This window comes from Natator depressus, chromosome 7, assembly GCF_965152275.1.
Source record: "Natator depressus isolate rNatDep1 chromosome 7, rNatDep2.hap1, whole genome shotgun sequence".
NCBI classification, from domain to species: Eukaryota; Metazoa; Chordata; order Testudines; family Cheloniidae; genus Natator; species Natator depressus.
This window is the reverse complement of record NC_134240.1, coordinates 110,913,031-110,940,978: the sequence shown is the minus strand read 5'-3', so window position 1 is coordinate 110,940,978 and position 27,948 is coordinate 110,913,031. Positions and strand designations below refer to the sequence as shown.

At 41.4% G+C, this 27,948-nt stretch overlaps 1 protein-coding gene across 1 annotated transcript in view; it reads left to right on the top strand.

The window, feature by feature from the left end:
• Positions 1-27,948, top strand: part of ATRNL1 (attractin like 1) — a 990,764-nt gene that overhangs the window by 267,938 nt on the left and 694,878 nt on the right. The window contains exons 15-16 of the mRNA XM_074959279.1: positions 15,918-16,050; positions 17,273-17,454. Coding sequence (XP_074815380.1) covers positions 15,918-16,050; positions 17,273-17,454 — 315 coding nt within the window. The remainder of the gene's footprint in view (positions 1-15,917; positions 16,051-17,272; positions 17,455-27,948) is intronic.

Below are 27,948 nucleotides of genomic sequence, written 5' to 3'. Positions count from 1 at the left end.
TTGATAGAAATGTGGGAAGACTAGCTACGCGAACTTGATTACCAATGTGTGCAAATATAAGACAACATAAAACCTTGTCACAAATAAGGAAACTGCACATCATCGGGGTATCTGTTCTCTTTCCCTCTACTGCAGCAGGTGTGGAGTGCAGTGAATATTTTGTTGGTGTGAGGTTACGTGGCTCATTGTTTGGCTCATTAGCTTCCTTCCCCATGGAATTGTTGTCCACAGCTTGTAGGATGTCGTAACATTTGGATGAATCCATGGAGCTGGCATGGAGGTTTGGGCAGGATAACTCACAAGTCCCAATAGTCTCTTAAACATGGTCCTCTGATATGCCATGTCTCACTCCTTCAGCACCCAGTCATGGCAGAGATAACCCGCCAGTGGCTTCCCCTCCTTCCTTTGCTTTTTAACTAAACCTATGTCTTCCTTATGGCACTTTTCACTAATATTTGGTTGTCTCCTAGTTGTCCCCTTCTCCCTCCATGAGTCTGATACTGTTGCATTTGGTCCTCACAGAAGGGAAAAAAAATTGTGCATGCCCTTGAATTCCTATAATTTTATACATATTGAAGGCAGCTGCAAATAAAAAAAAAATCCAGTTTTATCTCAAACAAATGCAGATTCTTTTGCTCAGTAAACTTCAGCCTGTTCCAAAGCATTGTAAAGGAATGGATGGAAGGAGTTGGGCATGGGGAGGGGATCAAGGTGATTGGAGATGGAGCAGCGCTGATGATTTTCAAACCCTTTTTCAAGCTGCTGCAACCTTACTGTCACGACCCATGGATCTCGAACCCAGGCCTGCAAGTTATGGAAGCAACCATGCTTCAACCATCCACCTGGAAGCCTGCTCACAATAGTTTACCTGGGACCCATGAAGCCCAGCCCGAATTTGAGGCTCTGCCCCCGAGGTCCAGTTGGTGGAGCCCCAGAACTGTTGATTGGCCTGCTGGCCCTATCTAAGCCAGAAACAGGAACAGCCACCTGTCTGAACAACTGGGCTCCACTCTGCTCTGGACCGCGTGCCTTGTGCTTCCCCACTTGATTTCCTAGCATCCACACCTGGCTTGACTTGTGGTTCCTGACCTCCAGTTTGTCTCTTGCCTCAGACCCTGTGGTATCCTACCTCGATCTGAGTCTGGTTCCCAACTCGTGGTTCTGATTTCCAGTTTGTTTCCAGCTTCTGACCTCTTGGTATCCTGACCTAGTCGTGACCCTGGGTCTCTAGCTCCAACTACTCAGTCTAGCCACCTACAACCCAGCCGTGACATTTACAAGATGAGCAAAGGTGGAGTAGCTGCAAGCAATATTGGTGAGAACACTAAGCAGAGGCATATGAAGGCAGATCACTTCCAGTCAGGGGTCACAGCACAGGTAGATGGCAAGATAGGGCACAGGAATGGGTGCCCTGGGGTAATTGGAAAAGTTTGCATCAATTGTTGTATTTGGCTGTAGCTGCATGTTTTCATTTCAGTTACCTTGGATTAGCAATGCTAATTTGGGGCCTGCCCAATGCAGCAGTGGGTGGTTGCTGCTTCATTATGTGGCATCAACAGAGGCATCTGGATGTGTGAACACGGAGCATGTTATGGGGAAAACCTGCAGGTGAACCCGAGTTAAGTCTGCAGTGAAGACAAAACCGTAGGGGAGAGATTGGGCGGCGCTTACTTCAGGCAGCTCCCAGTTTGTAGTGTAGCAGGGCTAAGGTAGGCTGCCTGCGTGCACTGGCCCCATGCCACTTCCGGAAGCACATGGCTCTGTGTGCTGCCCCTCTCTGTAGGGACCGCCCCTGCAGCTCCCATTGGCCAGAAATGGGGAACTGCAGCCAATGGAAGCTGCAGGGCTGGAGCAGTGCCTGGAGACCCCCTCTCTCTCCCCAGGTGCTGGCCACTTCTGGGAGCAGCACAGGGCCAGGGCAGGCAGGGAGCCCCTCTGCACCGCCAGATTTTTAGCAGCCGGAGGTCGCAATTGACTGTCAGAGGCTCCAAGGTTGACCAGTTGATTGAGATCCACTGGTTGATGACCACCGATCTCCTGTACAGCACAAGCCATAGAATATCACCAAAATAATTCCTATAGCATATATATAAGAAAAAAGTCCCATCTCGATTTAAAAATTGTCAGTGATGGAGACTCCACCTTGACTCTTGGTACGTTGTTCTGATGATTAATTACTCTCACCATTAAAAATGTGTCTTCTTTCTAGTCTGACTTTGTTTAGCTTCAGCTTCTAGTCACTGGATTTTGTTATACCTTTCTCTGCTATACCTTCCCATCATTAAATATTTGTTCTCCATGTGGATACTTATAGATTGTAATCAAGTCATCCGTTAACCTTCTATTTGTTAAGATAAGTAGATTGAGCTCCTTTAATTTATCACTGTAAGGCATGTTTTCTAATCCTGTAGTCGTCATTCTGGCTCTTCTCTGAACACTTTCTCCATTTTATCAACATCCTTCTTGAATTGTGATCACCAGAATTGGACACAGTATTCCAGCAGTAATCACACCAGTGTCAAATAAACATCTAAAATAACCTCTACTCATACATGAGAGTCCCCTTTTATTCATCCAAAGGTTACATATATTCTCTTGGCCACAGCATCACAATGGGAGCTCAGGTTCAGCTGATTATCCACCACTTCCCCCAAAACTTTTTCAGATTCACTCCTTCCCAGGAAAGAGTTCCCCTTCCTCTAAGTATGGCCTTCATTCTTTGTTCCCTGATGTATATATTTACATTTAGCTGTATTAAAATGACTTTTGTTTGCTTGCACCCAGTATATCAAGAAATTTAGAGCACTCTGAGTCAGTGACTTGTCCTCTTCATTCTTTATTACTCCCCGAATTTTTTGTGTCATCTGTAAACTTTGAGTGATGATTTTGTGTTTTTCTTCTAAGTCATTTATAGCATAGGGCCAAGAACTGATCCCAGCAGGACCCCCGAGGAAAGAAACCAACTTGATGTTTTACATGGCCCTCCAGGTGAATGTCATTGGCACAAATGGTGTCTACTTCTGGTACAGAGCCAGCTCTGCACCATCTCCACAGAAGCCTCATGGCACAGGGGGTCAGGTTGAGTCAGGGATAGGAGGATAAATGGCTGGAACGTTCCTTAAAGGTTTGGTTGAGCTAACAGACTTAAATAAAGCACAACATCTTATGTTTAAAATAAATTAAAATGCTCTTGGATTTGAGCACCCTCACGTGGACTGAAGGTTAATGGAGACCATGAAGAAAGGGTGATGATAAACAGCAGTATATCAAGTTGGGGAAGAGGGGTAACTAATGCTTGCTGCAGTGGTAAGTGTAACCCTTGCTTAAACTAACACCTTTAACTGTGATATGAAGGAAAAGAGAATCATCTACCTAGTTAAACATCAAGGTTGGGGAAATATTGTTTATTTAAGATGGCTCGAGGAAATATAAATAGGCTTAGAATTGTCAAACTGAGGAAAGGAAAATTTAGCTGAAATAATTTCAAATAGTGAGATTTATTAGACTGAAGAATACTGTAGTCACCCAAGAGAAATGGTGGAAGTTCTATTGCTTTGAATAATTTAGAAATATACTGGATAAACCAGTCAAATAATATATTATCCAGAACAATCCTGCAGTAAAAGGACAATGAACTAGGTGATTTAATAGGCCTTTTCCATGGCTAATTTCTGAAATTCTAAGATAAAATAGAGTTAGGGCCCTGATCTTGCAATGGATAACACACGTGGGTGCAAAAGTCTGCACATGTGTTTATCAATAGCAGGACTGGAGCCTAAGAATGAAACTAAATCAGACATAAGTGAGGAAATGAAAATGTAAGATAGTTTATGCATACCCTTGTGCATAAATATTACAAATATCCCACAGCAGTATGTGAATTTGAGTAACAGCTGTGCTGTCATAAATCTGAATGTCATTGGTTTTGTTAGCTCAGATTATAACTTACTAGGTTTAATATGAATTACCTATTGGATGTACATTTACATTGAGCTAATGAGATTTTCAGGGAAGCAATGTGTAAATTGGATTTAAGGGAAATAAGGGTTGGGAATAATGGAATGCAACAGAGTACATTATAATAAAATAGTCACTAGAGTTTGAATTTCCTCTTAAAGATTCTTAAATAGCCTTGGGTTATCTGTGTTCAATAGACTCTACTATTAAAAAATAATGGTACAAATACCCTAGATTCTTCAGAAAACTCTGTGCAACATGTAATGTTACTATGAGAAGAATTCATTTTCTAAAACAGCCTGAATGCTTTGGGATTTTGACATTGTGATGATGCATTAACAAGGAATATGGAGCAGGGGAGGGGAGGCACTGCATGAGAACAGATGGTGCTTACTTGTAATTTAAAATTCATTGTAATGCGTCTCTCAGGCAGTTTTGTCAATATGTATGGTGATTAAGCCAAACCAAATGCAAACTGATACCAAAGATTCTGTGGAATTTGTGTGCATACTGTACATGTAGACATTGTCACTTTCCAGCATTTGTTTTAATGGTGTAGCGTGTAGCTACATAGGCTTCAAGAACAACTTACCTATCTCTCCCATGTTTGTTTTACAGTAGCCTCTGCTATAGATCAGAAAAATAATAGGTACCTTTCATAGTCTATTTACTAATGGGCATCTGGTCCAGTAAGAGCACCAAACGGGCCCCTAAACCAAAGTTGTTCTCTCCAATATTAATGAAACTGATTCTGTATATGAGTGAAATCTCATTTTAACAATTGCACTGCTTTAGTACCTAGCAATTTATGAGTGGATTGTTTTCCTTAATGATGAGCAGGAGGTTGATGCACTAACATCACCAGTGCTGCACTAACATGCTGCATTATCTTAGTGTTGCATCTCCCATTTAGCATGTTTTTGTAGTACACCAGTACACCATTAAAGATTCAAAAAATTCATCTTAATCATATAAATGTGCTGGATATGTCTTATCTATATTACTATTCTGTGTCTATGTGGGGCTTCTTGGAGGTTTAGTCAGGAGACATAGGCTGCAATGTATTTGGTATATAGATGACACCCAGCTCTGTCTTCAACACATCTGACCCAACTGGAGCAATGGAATTAATTACCCAGTGCCTAGAATGAGATTGAGAACTAGCTGGCAGTGACTTAGTCCAGATAAGACTGAGGAGATGATGATGGGCTGAGAGAAGCAGCCAGAAGAGTTGGAGGAAATTTATATCCGCACTCCTTGTTGATGGAATATGACTTCCATTTGTGAAACAGGTCTGCATTTTGGAGGTGCTGTTATATATCCTGAGCTGCTCCTGGATGCCCAGGTAGCAGCTGTGGCAAAGAGTGATATTTTTTTCCCCTCAAGACAAATGTGATCTTTTCCCCTCAATACAAACCTTCCCACAGTTATACATGCCTTTTGTCACCTTGAAATTAGCCTGCTATATGTGGGCCTACATTTGGGGGCATTCAGAAGCTGAAGGGTAGTGTAGAGTGCCACAGTTTGATTATTAAGTAGAATTGCACATTGACAACACAGAAAACAAGTGCAGCATTGTCAACATTGATATTCAGGCTGTTCATTTTAACTGATAAAGCCCTAAATGATTTGGCATCTGGTTACTCAGAGCAGAGGTCAGCAGAAATGCTTGAGCCAGAGCTCCTTCAATGTATATGAGAGGTACTTACTGGCTCTGTGCAGTGTCCGTGGGTTTTAGAACTTGCTCTCCTTCCTGGTCCACCAGAGCCCAGATTTGTTAACCTTCTGATTATGTGGCAAAGCCTGTTTTTTTTTTCCCCCTCCCTCTCTAAGTCTGTTGAGGAGAGGGTATATTTATGGGCAGTCCTTTGCTTATGTGATGATTTTAATTTGGCCACAGCACTAAATTACATTTTAGAAATCTGAAGAAATAATATATATAGCTGACACACTCTGTATGTGCTACAGAAAGATACATATAAAATTGCTTTTTATCAAAAAGTGACGTGTGAGAAATAGCTAAACTTATACAAAACTTTTAGGTATCTACAAACCTGGAGGTGTTTTGAAGGCCCTGTGGTAAGTTAGTTATTATGCTACCTGCTGTTGACGGATTATTTAGTTTATACTTTTATCTGAATAAACCATCCCGAGGGATTGTCTTTCTATTTCAGTTAATGAGTTGAATTTCTTTGCTGCTTAATATATCTGTGACATCCCAGCTGCCTTTTTAGTTTACCTCTGGCTGTGAGACAGAAACTAAAAGGGGCCCTGTTATCATATTGGAGGTGTTTTTTAAAAAGTATCTCAAAATACCAATGAAAATACCTTGTAATTTAAAGCTTTTGATGGATTTTAAAAAGTGTATAAATACTATACAAGTATATCTTTGCGGATGGTGGGAAAATGAATTCCTAGTACAGGATCCTGATAGCACACTGATTAAGGGCATGAATAAAGGAAGAAAAAATAACTAAATCCTGTTTCCCAAGTGTCTTTCTTTTTAGTATAAACTTCTTAGAGTGTTATTAATCTTCTCTGGTTGTATTTGTGTGCTGTAATAATATTTGCCATCTAATGTTACCGCAATAGGACATGTGTTCTTTTTTTTTTTTCTCACCCTCACCAACACACACTACATGCGGCTAAAGAGGAGAATTTGGAGTCTGGTTCTGACGTTGCTTTAGGCTGAAAGTAGGTTTGTGTCATCTGACATACTTGTGTAAGAAAGACAAGGTGGGTAATATATTTTATCCGACCAAATTCTGGTGGAGAAAGAGACAAACTTTTGAGCTACACAGAGCTCTTCTTCAAGTCTGGGGAAATATTCAGAGTGTCACAGCTAACTATAAGGTGGAACAGATTGTTTAGCGTAAGACTTTTACACACATTCTAAGAAACCATTCAACATGAAGTGGACTGTTAATGCCTGTGAAGGTAAGTACAGTGATCTGTGGGTGCATTTCTTGTCCATAGAGTTCTGTTGTTGAAGCTGAGCATGGTGTTTGGGAAGTTAATGCTGGGGTGGGAATGTTCTACAGAGTGTTTGATGGGTGGGGTTGTGGTGGAAATCTGTGAGGGAATTTAGGTCATCTGTCCAGAGGATGAAAATATTGTCAACATATCGCAGGTATATCATTGGTTTTGTGGTACATTTGTCTGGAAATTCTTCTTCAAGAAGAAGTTGTCATGTTGGGGAGCCATCCTAGTACTCATACCTGTTCCCATGGTTTGGAGAAAATGTTTGTTGTTGAATGTAAAATTGTTATGGGTGAGGATGAAATGGATGAGTTTGGTGATGTGTTTGGGGTGGAGATCTGAGTGTTGTCCATTATCTTGTAGATATTTGAGGCAGGCAGCGATGCCGTCATTTTGAGGGATGTTCCTGTATAGGGAAGTGACATCCATGATGGCAAGGATGGTGTTCTGAGGGAGGTAGTTAATGTTGTGGTGCTCTGGAGGAAGTTGGTTGTGTCCTGGAGGAAACTGTCCCTTTGTGCAAGGAGTGGTTTGAGGATGTTTTTTTATGAGTCCTGATATTTCTTCAGTGAGAGTTCTGTGGCTGAAAATGATTGGTCTGCCTGGGTTCCCTTGTTTCTGTATCATGGGAACCATGTAGAAGGTCCCTGGGGTGGGTTCCTGTGGGATGAATTTGTAGAGTTTCTCTTGGGGTATGTCTACACTACGAAATTAGGTCGAAATTATAGAGGTCTTTTTTTTAGAAACCGTTTTTATATTGTCGATTGTGTGTGTCCCCACACAAAATGCTCTAAGTGCATTAAGTGCATTAACTCCGCGGAGAACTTCCACAGTACCAAGGCTAGCGTCGACTTCCAGAGTGTTGCACTGTGGGTAGCTATCCTACAGTTCCCGCAGTCTCTGCCACCCATTGGAATTCTGGGTTGAGATCCCAATGCCTGATGGGGCAAAAAACATTGTCGCAGGTGGTTCTGGGTACATGTCATCAGGCCCTCCCTCCCTCTGTGAAAGCAATGGCAGACAATCGTTTCGCACCTTTTTTCCTGAGTTACCTGTGCAGACGCCATACCACTGCAAGCATGGAGCCTGCTCAGCTCACTGTCACCGTATGTCTCCTGGGTGCTGGCAGACGTGGTACTGCATTGCTACACAGCAGCAGCAACCCATTGTCTTGTGGCAGCAGACGGTGCAATAGACCTGAAAACCATCGTCATCATGTCCTAGGTGCTCCTGGCCACCTTGGTAAGGTCGGTCTGGAGTGCCTGGGTAGACATGGGCGCAGGGACTAAATTAGGAGTGACTTGACCAGGTCATTCTCTTTAGTCCTGCAGGCAGTCCTGTTGTACCATCTTCTGCCGGGCAGGCAGGAGATGAGGATGGCTAGCAGTCCTATTGCACCGTCTGCTGCCAGCCAAAGATGTAAAAGATAGATGGAGTGGATCAAAACAAGAAATAGACCAGATTTGTTTTGTATTCATTTGCTCCCCCTTCCCTCCCTCCCTCCCTCCCTCCGTGAAATCAACGGCCGACAATCATTTTGGTGAGGTCTGTCAGAGGCATCTTGCAAACTTCAGTGGAGATTCAGTCCTCCCTGAAATACCAGAGGGAGGGATAGCTTAGTGGGTTGAGCATTGGCCTGCTCAACCCAGAGTTTTGAGTTCAATCCTTGAGGGGGCCATTCTGTGTGACAGTTGTTTTTGCTTCTCCTTGATGTAAAGCCACCCCCTTTGTTGATTTTAATTCCCTGTAAGCCAACCCTGGAAGCCATGTCGTCAGTCGCCCCTCCCTCCGTCAGAGCAATGGCAGACAATCGTTCAGCGCCCTTTTTCTGTGCAGACACCATACCATGGCAAGCATGGAACCCGCTCAGATCACTTTGGCAATTAGGAGCACAATAAACACCACACGCATTATCCAGCAGTATATGCAGCACCAGAACCTGGCAAAGCGAAACCGGGCGAGTAGGCGACATCAGCGCGGTGACGAGAGTGATGAGGACATGGACACAGACTTCTGTCAAAGCACGGGCCCTGGCAATGCGGGGATCATGGTACTAATGAGGCAGGTTTATGCGATGGAACACCGATTCTGGGCCCGGGAAACAAGCAGAGACTGGTGGGACCACATAGTGTTGCAGGTCTGGGACGATTCCCAGTGGCTGTGAAACTTTCACATGTGTAAGGGCACTTTCATGGAACTTTGTGACTTGTTTTCCCCTGCCCTGAAGCGCATGAATACCAAGATGAGAGCAGCCATCACAGTTGAGAAGCGAGTGGCAATAGCCCTGTGGAAGCTTGTAACGCCAGACAGCTACCGGTCAGTCAGGAATCAATTTGGAGTGGGCAAATCTACTGTTGGGGCTGCTGTGATGCAAGTAGCCCACGCAGTCAAAGATCTGCTGATATCAAGGGTAGTGACCCTGGGAAATGTGTAGATCATAGTGGATGGCTTTGCTGCAATGGGATTCTCTAACTGTGGTGGGGCCATAGACGGAACCCATATCCCTATCTTGGCACCGGAGCACCAAGCCGCCGAGTACATAAACCGCAAGGGGTACTTTTCAATAGTGCTGCAAGCACTGGTGGATCACAAGGGACGTTTCACCAACATCAGCGTGGGATTGCTGGGAAAGGTACACGACGCTCGCATCTTCAGGAACTCTGGTCTGTTTCAAAAGCTACAGGAAGGGACTTTATTCCCAGACCAGAAAATAACCGTTGGGGATGTTGAAATGCCTAAAGTTATCCTTGGGGACCCAGCCTACCCCTTAATGCCAAGGCTCATGAAGCCATACACAGGCAGCCTGGACAGTAGTCAGGAGCTGTTCAACTACAGGCTGAGCATGTGCAGAATGGTGGTAGAATGTGCATTTGGACATTTAAAAGTGCGCTGGCGCAGTTTACTGACTCGGTTAGATGTCAGCGAAACCAATATTCCCACAGTTATTACTGCTTGCTGTGCGCTCCACAATATCTGTGAGAGTAAGGGGGAGACGTTTATGGCAGGGTGGGAGGTTGAGGCAAATCGCCTGGCCGCTGGTTATGCGCAGCCAGACACCAGGGCGGTTAGAAGAGCACAGGAGGGTGCGGTACGCATCAGATAAGCTTTGAAAACCAGTTTCATGACTGGCCAGGCTATGATGTGAAAGTTCTGTTTGTTTCTCCTTGATGAAACCCCCTGCCCCTTGGTAAGCTAACCACCCTCCCCTCCTCCATTCAATCACCGCTTGCAGAGGCAATAAAGTCATTGTTGCTTCACATTCATGCATTCTTTATTAATTCATCACACACATAGGGGGATAACTGCCACGGTAGCCCGGGAGGGGTGGTGGAGGAGAGAAGCACCGGGAGGGGTGGTGAAAGAGGGAAGGACAAGGCCACACAGCACTTTAAAAGTTTAAAACTTATTGAAAGCCAGCCTTCTGTTGCTTGGGCAATCCTCTGGGGTGGAGTGGCCGGAGGCCGCCCCCCGGTCGTGTTCTTGGGTGTCTGGGTGAGGAGGCTATGGAACTTGGGGAGGAGGGCGGTTGGTTACACAGGGGCTGTAGTGGCGGTCTGTGCTCCGGCTGCCTTTCCTGCAGCTCAACCATATGCTGGAGCATATTAGTTTGATCCTCCAGCAGCCTCAGCATTGAATCCTGCCTCCACTCATCATGCTGCCGCCACCTTTCAGCTTCAGCCCTCTCTTCAGCCCGCCACCTCTCCTCCCGGTCATTTTGTGCTTTCCTGCACTCTGACATTGTCTGCCTCCACGCATTTGTCTGTGCTCTGTCAGTGTGGGAGGACAGCATGAGCTCAGAGAACATTTCATCGCGAGTGCATTTTTTTGGCCTTCTAATCTTCACTAGCCTCTGGGAAGGAAAAGATCCTGTGATCCTTGAAACACATGCAGCTGGTGGAGGAAAAAAAAAGGGACAGTGTTATTTAAAAAGACACATTTTATAGAACAATGGGTACACTCTTTCACGGTAAACCTTGCTGTTAACAGTACATACATAGCACATGTGCTTTCATTCCAAGTTCGCATTTTGCCTCCCCCCACCGTGTGGCTAGCCCCTCCCCCTCCCCGTGGCTAACAGCGGGGAAAATTTCTGTTTAGCCACAGGAACTGCCCAGCAGGAACGGGCACCTCTGAATGTCTCCTTAAGAAAAGCACCCTATTTCAACCATGTGACCATGAATGATATCACTTTCCTGAGGATAACACAGAGAGAGAGAGAACGGATGATGTTTGAACTCCAGCAAACATACACTGCAATGCTTTGTTCTACAATGTTCCCGAGTGCGTGCTACTGGCTTGGAGTCGTAAAGTGTCCTACCATGGTGGACGAAATAAGGCTGTCCTCCCCAGAAACCTTTTGCAAAGGCTTTGGGAGTACATCCGGGAGAGCTGAGAATGCCAGGGCAAATGAATCATTAAACATGCTTGCTTTTAAACTATGTATACTATTTTAAAAGGTACACTCACCAGAGGTCCCTTCTCCACCTGGCAGGTCCGGGAGGCAGCCTTGGGTGGGTTCGGGGGGTACTGGCTCCAGGTCCAGGGTGAGAAACAGTTCCTGGCTGTCAGGAAAACTGGTTTCTCTGCTTGCTTGCTGTGAGCTATCTACAACCTCATCATCATCATCTTCCTTTTCCCCAAAACCTGCTTCCGTGTTGCCTTCATCTCCATTGAAGGAGTCAAACAACAGGGCTCTGGTGATTGGATTTCAGGGACTGTGTAGTGGTCCTCTCAGTGGTAGAGAGATTGTGGTGGATCTGATATTTAGTAAGGATTTCACAGTCAATTTTTTTCCTGAAGCAATCAGCATAATGATCCCACTGTGGGATGTCCAAGCAGATGATTATTTTTTCTTATAACTGTTCATGGGGGTGTAGTAGTTGTGGGTAGTGTTACCCATTCTTGGAACCAGCCAAGGAATAACCACAAACAGTTGGTGAACTAGATCAGCATTGAGGGTTGATTTATTGCTTCCCTTATTTGTGCAATCACACACACACACACACCCCCCCCCCTCATTCATGCTGGCAGGCTGCAGGCATGGATGTTGGTTTCGATATCGCAGATGGTTGAGGCTAGCCAGGTGACAGCTGCCCAGAGATCGGCTGTGGGGTGACGAGAGTCCCCGAAGTCCCTTCGGATCCGCAGGAGGGCTCTACTGCTTCCGGTTGGGTCCCGAGTTTAGCGTGCTGTTACATTTCCTTGTTGGTAACTGTCCTGGCCACCCATCTCGAAATTTGTACCTTCACCAAGCTAATACCATGGTTCCATAAAAGGCAATATTTGCTGCTTTGCTTTGCCATTGGCTGTCACTCACACTATCTCACTCATTCCTTATGTTAATTGATTACATGTTCATAAGCATGAATACAATTGGTAATATAGAGCAATACAGCTTTAAGCAAGCATCTAACATCATTGGGGAGCTTCCACTGCTTGTGTCTTTGTAACAGCATAACAGGAAACTGTGCAGACTGCACTCGAAATAGCAAATGGAGGGGCCGCATCTGGCTACAGGTACAGGCTACAGGTAGTGTCGTCATTGTTGTGAAAGAATTCTTCTAGTTCTCCATGTGTTAGTATGGTATCAGGTTCTGTGGTGGGGCAGAGATGGTCAGTCCACTGGAGATAACACAGCTATGGTTAGAGGTAGACTTGATAAATTGATGTTGCGATGTCGTATAGCGTGCGTGTGATGGGTCTTGGTGCCATGGTTTCTCCCAGAGGTGCTGTTCTGTGGGTTGTGAAGTTGTTGTAGTTGAAATCCACTAGCTCTCCTTTTTTGTCATCTGACCGCAGAGGTGTTAATGGGCCACCTCACTTTGAATGATCTCATAGAATATGCGTTAACTACTTTTGCAAAACAAGCTGACACTCCGAGTTCCTTTCCCAGACCCAAAGAAGAGCTCTGTGCAGCTCAGAAGCTTGTCTCTTTCACCAAAAGAAACTGGTCCAGTAAAAGATATTCTGTCTTGTCTCCCTAATATCCTGGGACCAATGCGGCTACAACACTGTACACATGCTTGTGGAACTAATTTGTAGCCTGGTACATATGAACCAAAACCAAATACTGGGGGCAGTGTCAGCTTCTGCTAATGCTAGTGGTGGTGTTATCCCCATCTACTGTGCCTTCCAGTGGATGATCTTAAAGTGATTTTCAAACATTACTTAGTCTTCAAAACATTCCCAGGAGGAAATGTGAATAATACTTACCTATCTTAGAGGCAGGTAAATTGAATAAAATTAAGTTAAATGTCTTCCTAACAGTTGCTAGGCCTGTCTTTTCGTTTGACTGAGTGTAGAGACTTTTGTTAATAATGGTACTATTACTTTGTTGTGAAAAGACAACAAATACATATTAGATATAGGTTAGGAATTCCATACCAGTACTAATCTAGTCTAGCGATGTAGTGGATTTGAGAAATGCAATACCTAGCTAAATTGGTTCTGCTTTATTTTTAACTACTGCATACTCCTTGTATTATAAATTTGGAAAGATGCCCAGATCTGAAGAAGAGCTCTGTGTAAGCTTGACAGCTTGTCTTTCACCAACAGAAGTCGGTCCAGTAAAAGAGATTACTTCACCCACCCGTCTCTGGAATGTGGAAACAGTGAGTCTTAGTGTTAACTGTATTTGCCCATAGGCACGGAAGGTGCTGCAGCATCCCCAGGTTTTCCGCCTGGCGTCCCAGCCGCTGGCCCCTTGCCTCTGCGGCCCGGGGTCCCACCCGCCAGCCCTGTTGCTGCCTAGGGGCTCCGCAGCCAGCCTGGGGTCCTGCTCAGCCCCTGGCCCTTGGGGCACTGCTGCCAGTCCCAGGGTCCTGCTCAGCTGCCAGCCCTGTGCCCAGGGTCCCGCCTGGCTGCTGGCCCCATGCCTGAGACTCCGCATCTGCCCCTTACTGTGGCCCCAGCCTCCGCTGCCTTACCCCTGTCTGCCACCCCATCCAAAGCCACGGTCCTGCTCCCAGCCCCAGGTCTAGGGGGCAGTGAGGTTCACGGATGCGGGTAAGGGGTTCAACTCAGCACTCCGACTCCAAAAACTGTTCCAGCACCACTGTATTTGCCTCATGTCTGCCAAAATAATCTTTTGCCTAGTTACTGAGAATGGTAAAGAAATCTGATGGTGAATTTGGGGAAAGGAATGGAAAATGGTATAGATGGTACCTGATGACCTAAGTGTGCTGCTGGTTGGCAAGCATGGTAGTTATAAAAGAAAAATTCAAATACATACAAATAAAACACCTGCTTGCTAGGTATGCATAGCCCTTTGTGTGGTGGGTTTGAAATGGTGGCCCTTGAGAACTCACCAATTGTCTTAAATGATAAAGTATTTCCATTTAGATAACCTCAGCGATTGCATTTTTTTGGTATAGTCTTTCATATCATAAGAAAAGAGAAGTATCAAGGAATACTTGAGTAGCCTTATCATTTTATTGTAGGCCATGTCCACATGGTGACAATTTGGAAGGTTAACGCAAATCAGCTAAAGGTATGAAGTTATTTGCATAAATTGAAGTGCATTAAACTCCTGTGTGGATGTTGTCATTCAGGATTAAACTGGCCTTAGTTTGCTATAGCTTAATCTTCCCTAAACTATGGTTAACTATGACCACTTTAATGCTGAATGAGACCACCTACACAGTGTTTAATGTGTTTTAGTTTATGGATATTAAACACTTTTAGTTAATTCACCTTAATTTTCCTGAATTCTCCTCATATAGACATGCCCTTAGATGAAACTGGAAGGCCTTTCTGGGCCATCACTGTAGGATCATACCACCAGTGCAGTCTAACTGCAGACCATGCTAATATAACAGTGAATTGGGAGCTAGATTTATTTGGCAAAGTCCAGATCATAGTGAAAAATTGAACTCTGTCAGTTTGAATTGTGTGGATTCATGCTTGAATTGGGCCTTTCTGATCTACAGCTAATGTATACTTTTTGTCATTATACAGTAAAGAAAAAAAAAGGAGGGGTTAAAGAATTGGAAATCTTCCTTCTTTTCCTTCCTGTTCTCTTCACTTACACTGTCACCTCCTGCTTTTCTTCTCCCTCTTGCATTATTTCAGAAATTTTTAAATGCTTGAAATTTGTCCTTCTGATGCATATTGTCACTACGAGCTGAACATCACCACTTCCAACACCTAAGCCTGGGTTTACTAGTATGCCTATGTTTGTAGGGAATATACCTTAGTTTAGATTAGGTTGGAGTTTATGATGTGTCTTTTGAATCTGAATCCAAAGAATTGCATGTGTGCACATTGTGACCAGTTGTTGTGGACTTGAGGAGTTTGTGTGTGTTAGGGTTTTTTGATGATTATAATGTTGCCTTAAGTTGTGAATTCCTTAATTTTTATTGGTTGTGTTGACCTGAAATTAATTGAGACAGTCTTAAGTGTATGTTAATGACACTTGTCTGTGTGATTTATTAAATAAGGTATCAATACTTGCATCTTGGTCTAAAAGCCCCAAACAAGAAAAAGATAAATGCCTTACTTAGAGAGCAATACTTCAGTCATCAAAGCGTCTTAGCTAAAAATTGCCTTCAGAGTTTACTGTGTTGCTCATTCACTGAAGTGCAGAGGGAATTCTTTTGTTCCTGATCTGTTCTTTTGTTCCTGCCAAAATGGTAGTCTTCAGGTTCTTTAAATTTTATACTTCATATCTTAAGTACAAGTAGTTTTTTAAAAATCCAAGATGAAATTACTGGAATTCTTGACAAATGTTTCTTTTTTACATTTTGTGCTTTCTTTTCTCTTAGCTCTTATTTTTTCATTGCAATATGAGGTCCTTTATTTTTTTTCTGCTCCAGTCAGTCACACCAGAATCCTTTCCCACTTTTTTAGAATCCATAGGTTCATTTGCCTGTCTAACCCACAAATAACTGGATTGGTGGGAGCCTTGTGCACTTTACTCCTGATTTCTGATCTATGAGCAGTTTAATAAAAGGTATACTCTCTGTCTGTTTTGTTTTTTATAGTCCGTCAAAAACTACACCAAATGTCATGTGAGAAATGAACAGATCTGTAATAAATTGACCAGCTGTAAAAGTTGCTCACTAAACCTGAACTGCCAGTGGGATCAGCGTCAGCAAGAATGCCAGGCTTTACCAGGTAAAAGCTCTGAAATTTGAAATCTACTTTTTAATTATTTTGAGAGCTGGATGAATATCCCAAATTAATTTCCATGAATATTTATTCAACTAGAAAAAAATGACTTTGTTTTGTTTGTGCTCACTCTCCTTTAAGATCTCCTTTTCAAGGATAATCTAGTGACTGAGTTCACTGGCAGGAATGTTCATGATAACAGTTCATTTTAAGATGCTAATATAGAACATTCCCAGAAAGTAAATTTTGACTTTCTAAAACCCAAATATTCTTACTGTAAAATAGATTCGATACACCATGCACATCCAATCAGGGAATATAAACAATACAAATGTTATTTGTGTGTCTAATCAAAGCTAACAAAAAACCCTTGACTTTGATACCAGATTCTTGTAACAAACTGCTTCTAAACAATCTACCGAGCAAATTATTTGCGGAAATTGCTCAGTGAATAATTTTTAAATAATAAGTTTTAGACAATCATAAAGTGCATGTAAATGATCTTTGAAGACGCTAGTTTAGTAGAATACGTTAACTGCTATCAATTAGTTACTTATCTTTTAACAATGTGCATGTGACTAGTGCTAAACACATACTAATGATAAGATTAAAAACATATCTTTCCCTAAAATTTTAAAACATCAGAAATTTGTTTTACTGACAGTTAGTATTGTGTGACTAGCCACCATGCTGTTATAGGGTGATTATTATTTTAAAATTATAAAAGGGACAAAAGAAAGAAGATGCACCTTTGTGATCTTTTGGTTCTAATAAATGTCTTCATATTTCTAAAAAAAAGATTTAGATAAACTCTAATCTACTCCTTTTTCTGAGACAACTATTGCCATGGCACCAAAACGTCAAACCTATATATATTATTTGCATAGTATAGCCTTGAATGCTTATTTACATTTAAGTCTTTATAAATATCAGAAAGGTTATACTAGTGATGCTATTAGACTGTAACTCAGAATATAACTTACTGCAACACTATATATGTTTTTTTTTCTTGTTAATTGGCACTTTTACTACATTGACATTCAAAGTAATATAAAACCTGATTTTCTAGGTTGTTTAATAATACATTTATACGCTATGATGAAACTGAGTAATGGTATATACTGGACTGTGACTTGAAAAAAACAAAACTAAACCCTCTAGATGTGCGTTTGTATGCTTTTTTTTTAACAACATATAAATTTGTATCTTAATGCGATTTCTGTACTAGCTCATTTGTGTGGGGAAGGATGGAGTCACATTGGCGATGCCTGCCTCCGCATAAATTCTAGTCGTGAAAGCTATGACAATGCCAAACTATACTGCTACAATTTGAGTGGGAATCTTGCCTCATTGACAACCTCAAAAGAAGTGGAGTTTGTTCTGGATGAAATACAGAAGTATACAGTTCAGGTAACTTGACTTCTAAATGCTGGTTTATTTTGACCTTTAAACCCTAAATTTCCAGGCTACAACTTTTCCTCTCTCTCCAAATTGCTGAAGTTGTGATTTGCAAAGGTTCCTGAGCTGGAGCTCATTGGATTTATAAGACCGGGAGCTGCCAGCAGATGATTTTGTGGGAAGAGGGCCCATTCCGATCTGTTGTGGTTTATACATGCTGCAAAGTCTCTTTTCTTTGTGGCCACTTGGGGCAGGAAATGGGATGAAGGAGGAAAGGGTGTTTTGTTAATTGCTATACAATGCAGTTAGGTGTGGGAATGAGTTACCATTTTGTGTGTGCTCAGCTGTGGATTTTAGCTGTTCAGTCTAACAGTTGATTGTTTTGTTCGAAGGCCCACCTATATCATGGATGGCTAACTTAGGGAGAACAGGGGTTTTAAAAAGCCAGTGTGTAAGGGACCAGTGGAGCTAGTGAGCAGGAGCAGCAAAAGAGGGAGTTTTGTGTAAGACTTTAAAGAAGGAGCATGAGAGTCAGATGCTAATGAACATTCTCTAAACTTAGACCAACCAACAACCCCAAAAAGGAAAATAAAAAACGAACACAAAGAACCAACAAACAAAAACCGTGCAAGAGCAAAAAAAAAAATGCAGGCAGAAGTTCAACAGCAGGTGACAAATGTGTGCATTCAGTGCAAGAAACTCATGGCCCTCAGAGACAGAGTATGGACTCTTGAGACCAGAGTGGCTGTATTGGAGGAGCTAAATGAGACAGAGAGTTACATAGACGAGCCTTTCTGGAGCATAACAGAGCAGTCCCATCCCCAGTCTTGACACCCTCTGTGGTGTTGAGGAGGATGAAAGCCTTTGGGAAGGAGAACATCAGGCTGGAGCAGAGGGAAATGATCCCATTGCTGGGACCCTCCTTCCAGATGATGTCATGATATCCTCTTGCACTGAGCATACCACTCTAAGGGAGGGAATTCCAGTTATTAGGAAGAGATGGGTAATAATAGTTGGGGATTCAGTTATTAGAAATATAGATAGTTGGGTTTTTGATGACCAGGAGAACCTCACAGTGAATTGCCTGCCGAGTGTGAAGGTTTCAGTCCACTCGAGACATCTAGATAGGCTTATGTGCAGTGCTTGGGAGGAGCCAGTGATCATGGTACATGTAGATACTAGTGACATAGGGAAAGGTAGGAGAGAGGTCATGGAGGCCAGATTTAGGCTGCTAGAAAAGAAATTAAAGTCCAAGACCTTCATGGTAACATTCTCTGAAATGCTTCCAGTTCCACATGCAGGGCCAGTTTGACAGGCAGAACTGCAGGGTTTCTATGCATAGGTGAGATGATGGTGTTGAGAGGAGGATTTTAGGTTTATTAGGAACTGGGGAACTATTGGGAATGGAGAAGCCTGTACAGAAAGGATGGGATCCACCTAAACCAAAAAGGAACTAGCTTCTTGGCAAGTAAAATTAAAAAGGTTATAGAGGAGTTTTAAAACTAAGGGCTGGGGGGAAAGCCAACAGGTGCAGAGGAGCACACAGTTCAGACAGACACATCCCTTAAGGGAGTATTTATTAAAGGGAATACGCTATATCCTAGTAAAGAGGAGAGGATAGAAGCTGATGAAATGCAGGTAGGACCTGAAGAGAAACAGTCAAATGAAAAAGAGCCCTATGGGAATGGGTGACGGGATGGATCACGTGATGATTTCTTGTTCTGTTCATTCCCTCTGGAATTGGCCACTGTTGGAAGACAAGATACTGGGGTAGATGGACTGTAGGTCTGACCCAGTATGGCCTTTCTTGTATTCAGTTATATCACGTTAGAGCAGAGAACTAAATATTGATAACTTTTAAAAGTGCTTGTATACAAATGCAAGAAGTCTAAATACTAAGATGGTTGAACTGGAGTGCCAGATATGAAATGAGGATATTGATATAATCGGCATCACAGAAACTTGGTGGAACAATGATAATCAATGGGACACAGTAATAAGAAGGTACAAAATATATACGACAGAGTATGTCACGCTGATAAGAGAGTGCCATTATATGTGAAAAGAAGCAGAGAGCCAAATAAAGTAAAAATCTTAAATGAATCAAACACTACCATAGAATCTCTATGGATAGAAATTCCACGCTTGAATAAGCGTATAACAGGAATATACTGTGAACTTACCAGGATGGTGACAGTGATTGTAAAATAGTCGGGGAGATTAGAAAGGCTACAAAAACAGAAAACCCAGTAATAACTGGGGATGCCAATTATCCTCATATTGACTGGGAACATGTTACTTCCAGACAAGATGCAGAGATAAAATTTCTAGACACCATTAATGACTTCTTCTTGGAGCAGCTAGTCTTGAAACCCACAAGGGGAGAGGCAATTCTTGATTTAGTCATAAGTGGCACCCAGGATCTGACCCAAGAGGTGAATATAGCTGACCTGCTCAGTAAAAGGGACTATAATGTAATTAAATTTAAGATCCTTGTAGGGGGAAAACACCAAAGAAATCCAGCACAGTAGAAGAAATAGGAATGACACAAAAACGAAGAGGCTAGTTAAACAGAAATTAAAATGAACGGTCACAAGAGTTAAATGCCTGCAAGGTGGATGGAACATTTTTTAAAACACCATAATAGAAGCTCAAGTTATGTGTATACCCCAAATAAAATAAAAACAGTAAGAGGACCAAAAAATGCCACATGGCTAAACAATAGAGTTAAAGAGGAGATTAGAGACAAAACATCATCTCTTAAAAATTAGATGTCAAATCCTACTGAGGAAGATAGAAACGGGCATAAATTCTGGTGAGTCAAGTGTAAAAGTATAATTAGTGAGATCAAAAAAGAATTTGAAAATTAACTAGCAAAAGCTAGAAAAACTAATAACATTTTAACTAACTAACTACCTACATCAGAAGCAGGAAGCCTGCCAAATAATCAGTGGGGCCTATGGATGATTGAGGTGCTAAAGTATATCTCAAGGAAGACAAGGCTGTTGCAGAGAAGCTGAAGGAATTCTTTGAATCGGTCTTCATACAAGCTGAGGGTGTGAGGGAGAATCCCATATCTGAGCCATTCTTTTTAGCTGACAGATCTGAGGAACTGTCCTAGATTGAAGCATCAATAGAGGTGGATTTGGAACAAATTGATAAACAATAAGAAGTCTCCAGGACCAGGTGGCATTCACCCAAGAGTTCTGAAGGAACTGGCAGAACTAACAACTGTGGTATGTAACCCGTCACTCTGTATCAGATGACTGCGGGATAGCTAATGTGACACCAATTTTTCAAAAAGGCCCCAGAAGCGATCCTGCCAATTACAGGCTGGTAAGCCGACTTCAATACCAGGCAAATTGGTTGAAGCTATAGTAAAGAATATAATTATCAGTAATATAAATAAAGACAGTATGTTGGGGAAGAGTCAGCATGGCCTTTGTAAACTTAAATCATGCCTCTCCAATCTATTAACATTTTTTGAGGGGGATCAAGAAACGTGGACAAGAGTGATCCAATGGTTGTAGTGTAATTGGACTTTCAGAAAGCCTTTGACAAGGTTTCTCATCAAAGGCTCTTGAGTAAAGTATGCAGTCATGGGATAAGAGAGAAGGTCCTCTCATGGATAAGTAACTGGTTACAAGATAGGAAACCAGGGTAGGAATAAATGGTCAGTTTTCACAGTGGAGAGAAAAAGTGGGTCCCCCAAGAATCTCTAGTAGAACCAGTGCTGTTCAGCATATTCATAAATGATCTGGAATAGTGGGTAAACAGTGAGGTGGCAAAGTTTGCAGACAATGCAAAATTACTCAAGATAGTTAAGTCCCAAAGCTGACTGAAGAATTACAAAGGGATCTCACAAAACTGGTTGACTGGGTAACAAAATGGCAGATTAAATTCAATGTTGATAAGTACAAAGTAATGTATATTGCAAAATATTAATCCCAACTATACATACAAAATCACTCAAGAAAGATCTTGGAGTCATTGTGGATAGTTCTCTGAAAACATCTGCTCAATGTGCAGCAGCAGTCAAAAAAGCTAACAATCCTAGGAACTATTAGGGATAAATAAGAAGACAAAAAATATCATAATTCCAGTATATAAATCCATGGTATGCCTACGCTTTGAATACTGCATTCAGTTCTGGTCACTCTGTCTCAAAATAGATATATTAGGATTGGAAAAAGTGCAGAGAAGGACAACAAAAATGATTAGGAGTATGAAGAGAGATTAAAAAGACTGGGACTTTTCAGCTTGGAAAAGAGATGACTAAGAGGTGATATTATAGAGGTCTATAACATCTTGACTGGTGTGGAGAAAGTGAATAAGGAAATGTTATTTACTCCTTCACATAACACAAGAACCAGGGCTCACCCAATGAAATTAATGGACAGCAGGTTTAAAACAAGCATAAGGAGTTACTACTTCACACAATTCACTGTCAACCTGTGGAATTCATTTTCAGAGGATGTTGTGAAGGTCAGAACTTTTACTGGATTAAAAAAAAGAATTAAATAAATTCCTGGAAGATAGGCCCATCAATGGCTATTAGTCAAGCTGGTCAGGGACGCAAGTGAATGCTATAGGTGTTCCTAAACCTCTGACTGCTAGAAGCTGGGACTGGACCATGAGGGTGGATCACTTGATCAAATGCGGTGTTCTGATCACTCCCTCTGAAGCATCTGGCACTGGTCCCTGTCAAAAGACAGGATACTGGGCTAGATGGACCATTGGTCTGACCCAGTGTGGAAACAGTCTTGTTTTTATCTTCCTGGAATATATGTTTAAAAAAAAACAAAGTATTTTTTAAAAATTACAACATTAGAACAATATTGAGATTCCATACAGATAAATCATTTCTTCTAAACAAACGAAAGATTTAAATTTTTATACATAGCCTGTGGGTTTTATACTATAATATATGTACTTGGCTGCAAAACAAAATGAGCTTTATAGTAGTTTGTTTTATAGACAGGGTGAAAAAAGACAATTATGAATAATAATTAAAATTTATATCAAGCTAGTAGCTGATTTGCAAGGTCATTATGCTGCAAATAATTAAGATTCCTACCAAGGAAATGGCAATGTAATCTTGCCCTTTGCAAATGTTTGTGTTGTATTAGTTCTGAATGCAAGAGTTTAATGTCATATATATCTATATATTATGAATTAAAGTATCATTTTATACTATGTTCTTGAAAAATATATGCAAATATCAGTCATGTTGCTAGTTTTATTTTTCAGCAAAATATAGGAAGTGGACAGTGTAAGCTGATTTATTTTCCCTTAAGATACACCTATGCTTTTCTCTTATTTACTAAGGAAAGTAATGCATTCCCTATGTTTAAAACGTGTCTCTTGATTTGTACCCACTGCAGCCTTGAGACATATTATATCTTACCACTTTTTTGACAAGCAATAATGTTAAATTTGCAGAAAACCACAGTTACAAAATCAAGAACAGGTCCATTAGAAATGACTCCTTGAATTATTTACTTGACTACTTTCTTGTTTGCTATGAAAATAGCACATAGAAGTACCTAAAATCTAAGACAAGTTGAGTGAGGGCATGTCTATACTTAAACCACTGCATCAGTGCACGAAGACGCTCTATGCTGATGTGAGAGCTCTCTCTTGTCGGCATAGTTATTCCACCACCCCGAGAGGCAGTAGCTCTCCTGCTAACATAGTGCTATCTACACAGCGGATAAAGCCAGTGCAACTGCATTGCTATGGCGTGTGGATTTTTCACATTTTGAGCAACGTAGTAATACTGATATAGGTCTGTAGTGTAGGCCAGACCTTAGGTAATATCTTTTATTGGACCAACTTCTGTTGGGGAGCCTTTGAGCTTCCACGGGGCTCTTCTTCAGGTGACCTCTCTCACCAACAGAAGTTGATCCAATAAAAGATATTATCTCACCCACCTTGTCTCTCTAATATCCTGGAACAAGCACAGCTACAACAACACTGCATGCAACGATATAAAATCTAAGAAAACTGCCTGTGACAGACTGTTGATTTGACAGTTTGGCTGGCTGGCTTGTAGTGCAGATGAGAAGTGGCTGTTTTATTTCTTTGGAATGCCATACTTTTGCTAGATTTGAAAACTAAAAACCTCTGCAAGGTGACATCCTACCAAGGATATCTTTATTTAAATGAATTATGTCCTGAGCGATTGCAGTTATATACATTTGAGATAATCCACATGTGGCATATAACAAAGATAGACAAATACATTCACTTTAAAGGGATATCTGGGGTTAAATGATCATTTACGTATCAGAAACTTCTAATGCAATAATACAGTGATTTATGCTGTGCCACAGTTAGGTTTTTTTAAAAAATAATTTCTTTTTCATTCCTATCTGCCTGTCCAGTTCTGTTTATTCTGTGTAAGTGACTCTAAATGTATATCAACTGTCACAAAACCTCTGAGATTTTGCTTGATTTTTCTTTTGTCTGTCTTTTTCTCTTACTCCAATCAGGATGATTTAGGGGGTGAGATTTCATTTTAGATGACTTCTCTTTTGTTATACACAGTGTTGCAGAGTTCACAGATGTAGGCAGAGCAGCTGTAAGGTGAGAAGCATCCCTTAATCTGAAATATCTATGCTTGAGTTTGACTTTTAAAGGCTTTAGAAATATTTATTTCACGTGAAACAAAAGTTTTTAGCATTAATGGATGCAGCAGAGTCACATCTGAAAGTAAGAATATGGATCTGCTTCACCTGATATTTTTGTATTAAGAGGAAAAAAACTTGAGTAATCATTCATTTATAGCATAGACAATTTTGAAAAAAAATCAGCATCTATTGTAATAGGTGCCACTTGTAAATTCTTTATGATGTATAAAAATATAGAATTTTATAGCTTGCTTTGCAATATTCAAGGCCCATAGCTCTGCAGTAATTTCAGCACCATTTCTGCATAACACGAAATTTGCGAATTCCTTCAGAGAGCGGACACAGCTTCCGTCTCTCTAATCCCTTCAAGATTCCACTGCTAGAGCTTAAAAGAGCCATCATAACGGTTCCTCCAAGATCCTAGCTCTAAAAAGGAGCAACAGCTGCTAGTAAGTTTCCACCTTTAAAAAAAATAAATAAATAAAAATCCTGTTGAGCTAAAGAAGGAAGGGAGCCAAACAATAAAGGCATTTGTGTGTAGTGAAGATAGGGGACAACTATGTATGTATTCTTTAAATCAAGCAAACAAAAAAAACCCTTAAAAGCGGCCTACATATTTCATGTGTTTTGGTGTCAAATAAAATTTGTTAAGATGATGTTTCAAGTAAATATAGTAAATCAGGTCATTAGGGAGCAGTTCGCTATACCTCGGACAAAATGATCTCTGAATTTTTGTTTATATGCTGAGGTTTATTGGGCTAACAAAATAAAAAAGTTTTAGAAGAGAAGATATTGGTTACTCTGCAAATCAGAGGAAGTGGAAAAGAATAATCATAATTCATACAAATATTCAAAAGTTGTAAGCTCATTAAATACTGGAATTTTTCCTCAGAACAGTAGGAATTAATTTCAAATTATTATTTCCTTGTTGATATGCAGTAAATGCCATGACCATTATGTCATATTAGACATAAACAAAGATTTGAGAAATTCTGAAGAACAACATGCTTCATTTTACGTCCTTTTCTTGCACATTTTCCTTAGGTTAAATAAATTCTCTTGTTAAAATTGTACCTTATAGGAATACTTTTGAATTCTAATCCTGATTTCTTAAATTCTTGCAATTAAATTCTCCCAGCTTGGTGTCATCTGAACATTTTATAAACATACTCTCCATTTTAAGACCCAAGAAGTTAATGAAAATACTGAAAAGTACCAGACCCAGGACAGTCTCTTGCAGAACCCCACTTGTTATGACCCCACAGTTAGATAGAGAACAACTGATAACTTGAGTATGGTCTTTCAACAAGTTGTGCATCCCCCTTAAAGCAATTTCATCTAGACCACATTCCCTAGTTTGCTTATAAAAATGTCACTTGGCACTGTGTCAAAAGCCTTAATAAAAATCAAGATATATCATGTCTACTACTTTTCCATGCCCACTAGGCCAGCAACTTTGTTAAAGAAGGAAATGAGGTTGGTTTGGCATGATTTGTTCTTAACAAATCCATGTCGGCTACTATATCACCCTGTTATCCTCTAGGTGCTTACAAACTGATTGTTTAATACTATAATTTGTTCAAATATCTTCTGGGGTATGGAAGTTAGGCTGAGTGGTCTAAAATCCTTGGGTCCCCCTTTTTAACAATAGGTATTATATTTGTCCTTCTCAAGTCCTCTGGGACCTCACCCATCCTCCATGAGTTCTCAAAGATAATTGCTAATGGTTCTGAGATTGCTTCAGCCAATTCCTTAAGTACTCTATGGTGAATTTCATTAGGCCTTGCCAACTTGAATACATCTAACTTATCTAAATATTCTTTGACCTGTTTTTTCCCATATTATGGCTTTCGTTCATTCCCTTGATGGTCTGGTAAATGTTTTACAAAATTAATACTATTAGGAAAGGGATAGATAAGAAGATTGAAAAATCATAATACCTCTATATAAATCCATGGTATGCCCATACCTTGAATACTGTGTGCAGATCTGGTTGCTTCAAAAAAGATATATTAGAATTGGAAAAAGGTACAAAGTAGGGCAACAAAAATTATTAGGGGTATGGAACAGCTCATAAGGAAGTGTTGTTTACTCCTTCACATAACACAAGAACCAGGGGTCATCCAATGGAATTAATAGACAGCAGGTTTAAAACTAACAAAAGGAAGTACTACTTCACATGATGCCCAGTCAGCCTGTGGAACTCCTTGCCAGGGGATGTTGTGAAGGCCAAAACTATAACAGAGTTCAAAAAAGAACTAGATAAGTTAATGGAGACTAGGACCATTGATGGCTATTAGCCATCAGGGTTGCTACCCAATGCTGTGAGTGTCCCTAGCCTCTGTTTGCCAGAAGCTGGGAGTGGACAATAGGGGATGGATCGCTGAGCGATTGCCTGTTCTGTTCATTCCCTTTGAAGCATCCTGCATTGGCCACTGTTGGAAGACAGGATACTGAGCTAGATAGATCATTGGTCTGAATCAGGATGGGAATTCTTATGTTCTAGACTTCACCTGTGGCCATTACAACTTTAGCTCAAGTCAGTTTGCTCTCCAGAGAAATACCTGAGCAGGAGGATCCTTATTCTGCTTTGGGTCCGCTTCATGTTGGACTGCTGGTTCTACCCCAACAGTATCCAGAAGTGAATACCATTCTTGACTCCATCACTGACCATGGCACTGGTGACAGACATATTGGGGACAGACTGGAGAGTTCATCTGGACCATCTGCAGATACAAGGGACCTGGTCCCCAGAAGACATTGGACTATGTATAACTGTCTTAGAATTGGAGCCATTAGACTGCTATATGTGGCATTCCCCCTGTCCTGAAACACCCAGTAGCATAGCTGCTAACAGACAATATGCTGGCCATCCACTACATAAACAAGCATGGGACACCCACTTGTCCCCCTCTGTAGAGCAACAATCAAGCTGTGGAAATCTTTTCTCCTGCATGGCATAAAACCAGTAGCACTGCACGTCAGCATCTGGCAGACTTCCTGAACAGAGAGCCTATTGCTGGCCTCAAGTGGTCACTGCAGAAATCCATCACTAAGTCAATATTCCGTCAGTATGGAAAAACCACTGAAAGACCTTTTGGCCATCAAGGACAATGCCAAGTGTCTGAACTTCTATTCCAGAGGGCACACGAACCTGGGATCGTTGCCAGATGCCTTCCTCCTGTGGTGGAATTGAGGCCTCCTAAACAACATCACACCAATTCTGCTAATCTCCAGTGTGATGGCCAAAGCCAAATGAGACCACGTCACACTCATCCCATAGCTCTCTACTTGCCAAGGCCATTCTGGCTGACAGATCTGTTACGGATGTCCATGCAACCACCAAACAGACTCCCATACTTGTTCCTGCCAAATCAAGAGGAGATGATACTCTTCGTTCCCACCATCCTGAGAAGATACCACTTTCCAGATATCTACAGTAGGATATGCACTGACACATACTTGAAGAAGAAAGAATGATTACTTACTCTAGAGTAGCTGGTTCTTTGAGGTTGTCAGAGTTTGGGGATAATTACACATTTGACCCCCTCTTGATCTGCTTATAGAAAGCCCTCTCAGGCCTTTACCTTTCTCCTTTCTGGGAAGAGATTACATCCTTCTTGACCAGGGATTTAAGCTTACAGCCCCCTTGCATTGTGTTTTTCCCCGCAGATATAACTAAAGTCCAGTACTTGTATTTTTGGCCTCTCCAAGAGCTATGAACAGTGTATGCCAGCGGTTACATGTAACCAATCAGCTCTTTCAAAGCAGAATACATTTATTTAAGGACAAAAGCATGCAGCAAAACCATACAAAACAATAAAAAGGTATAAATGCATATACAGTGTACCAAAAGTTGCCCATCTTGCATAGG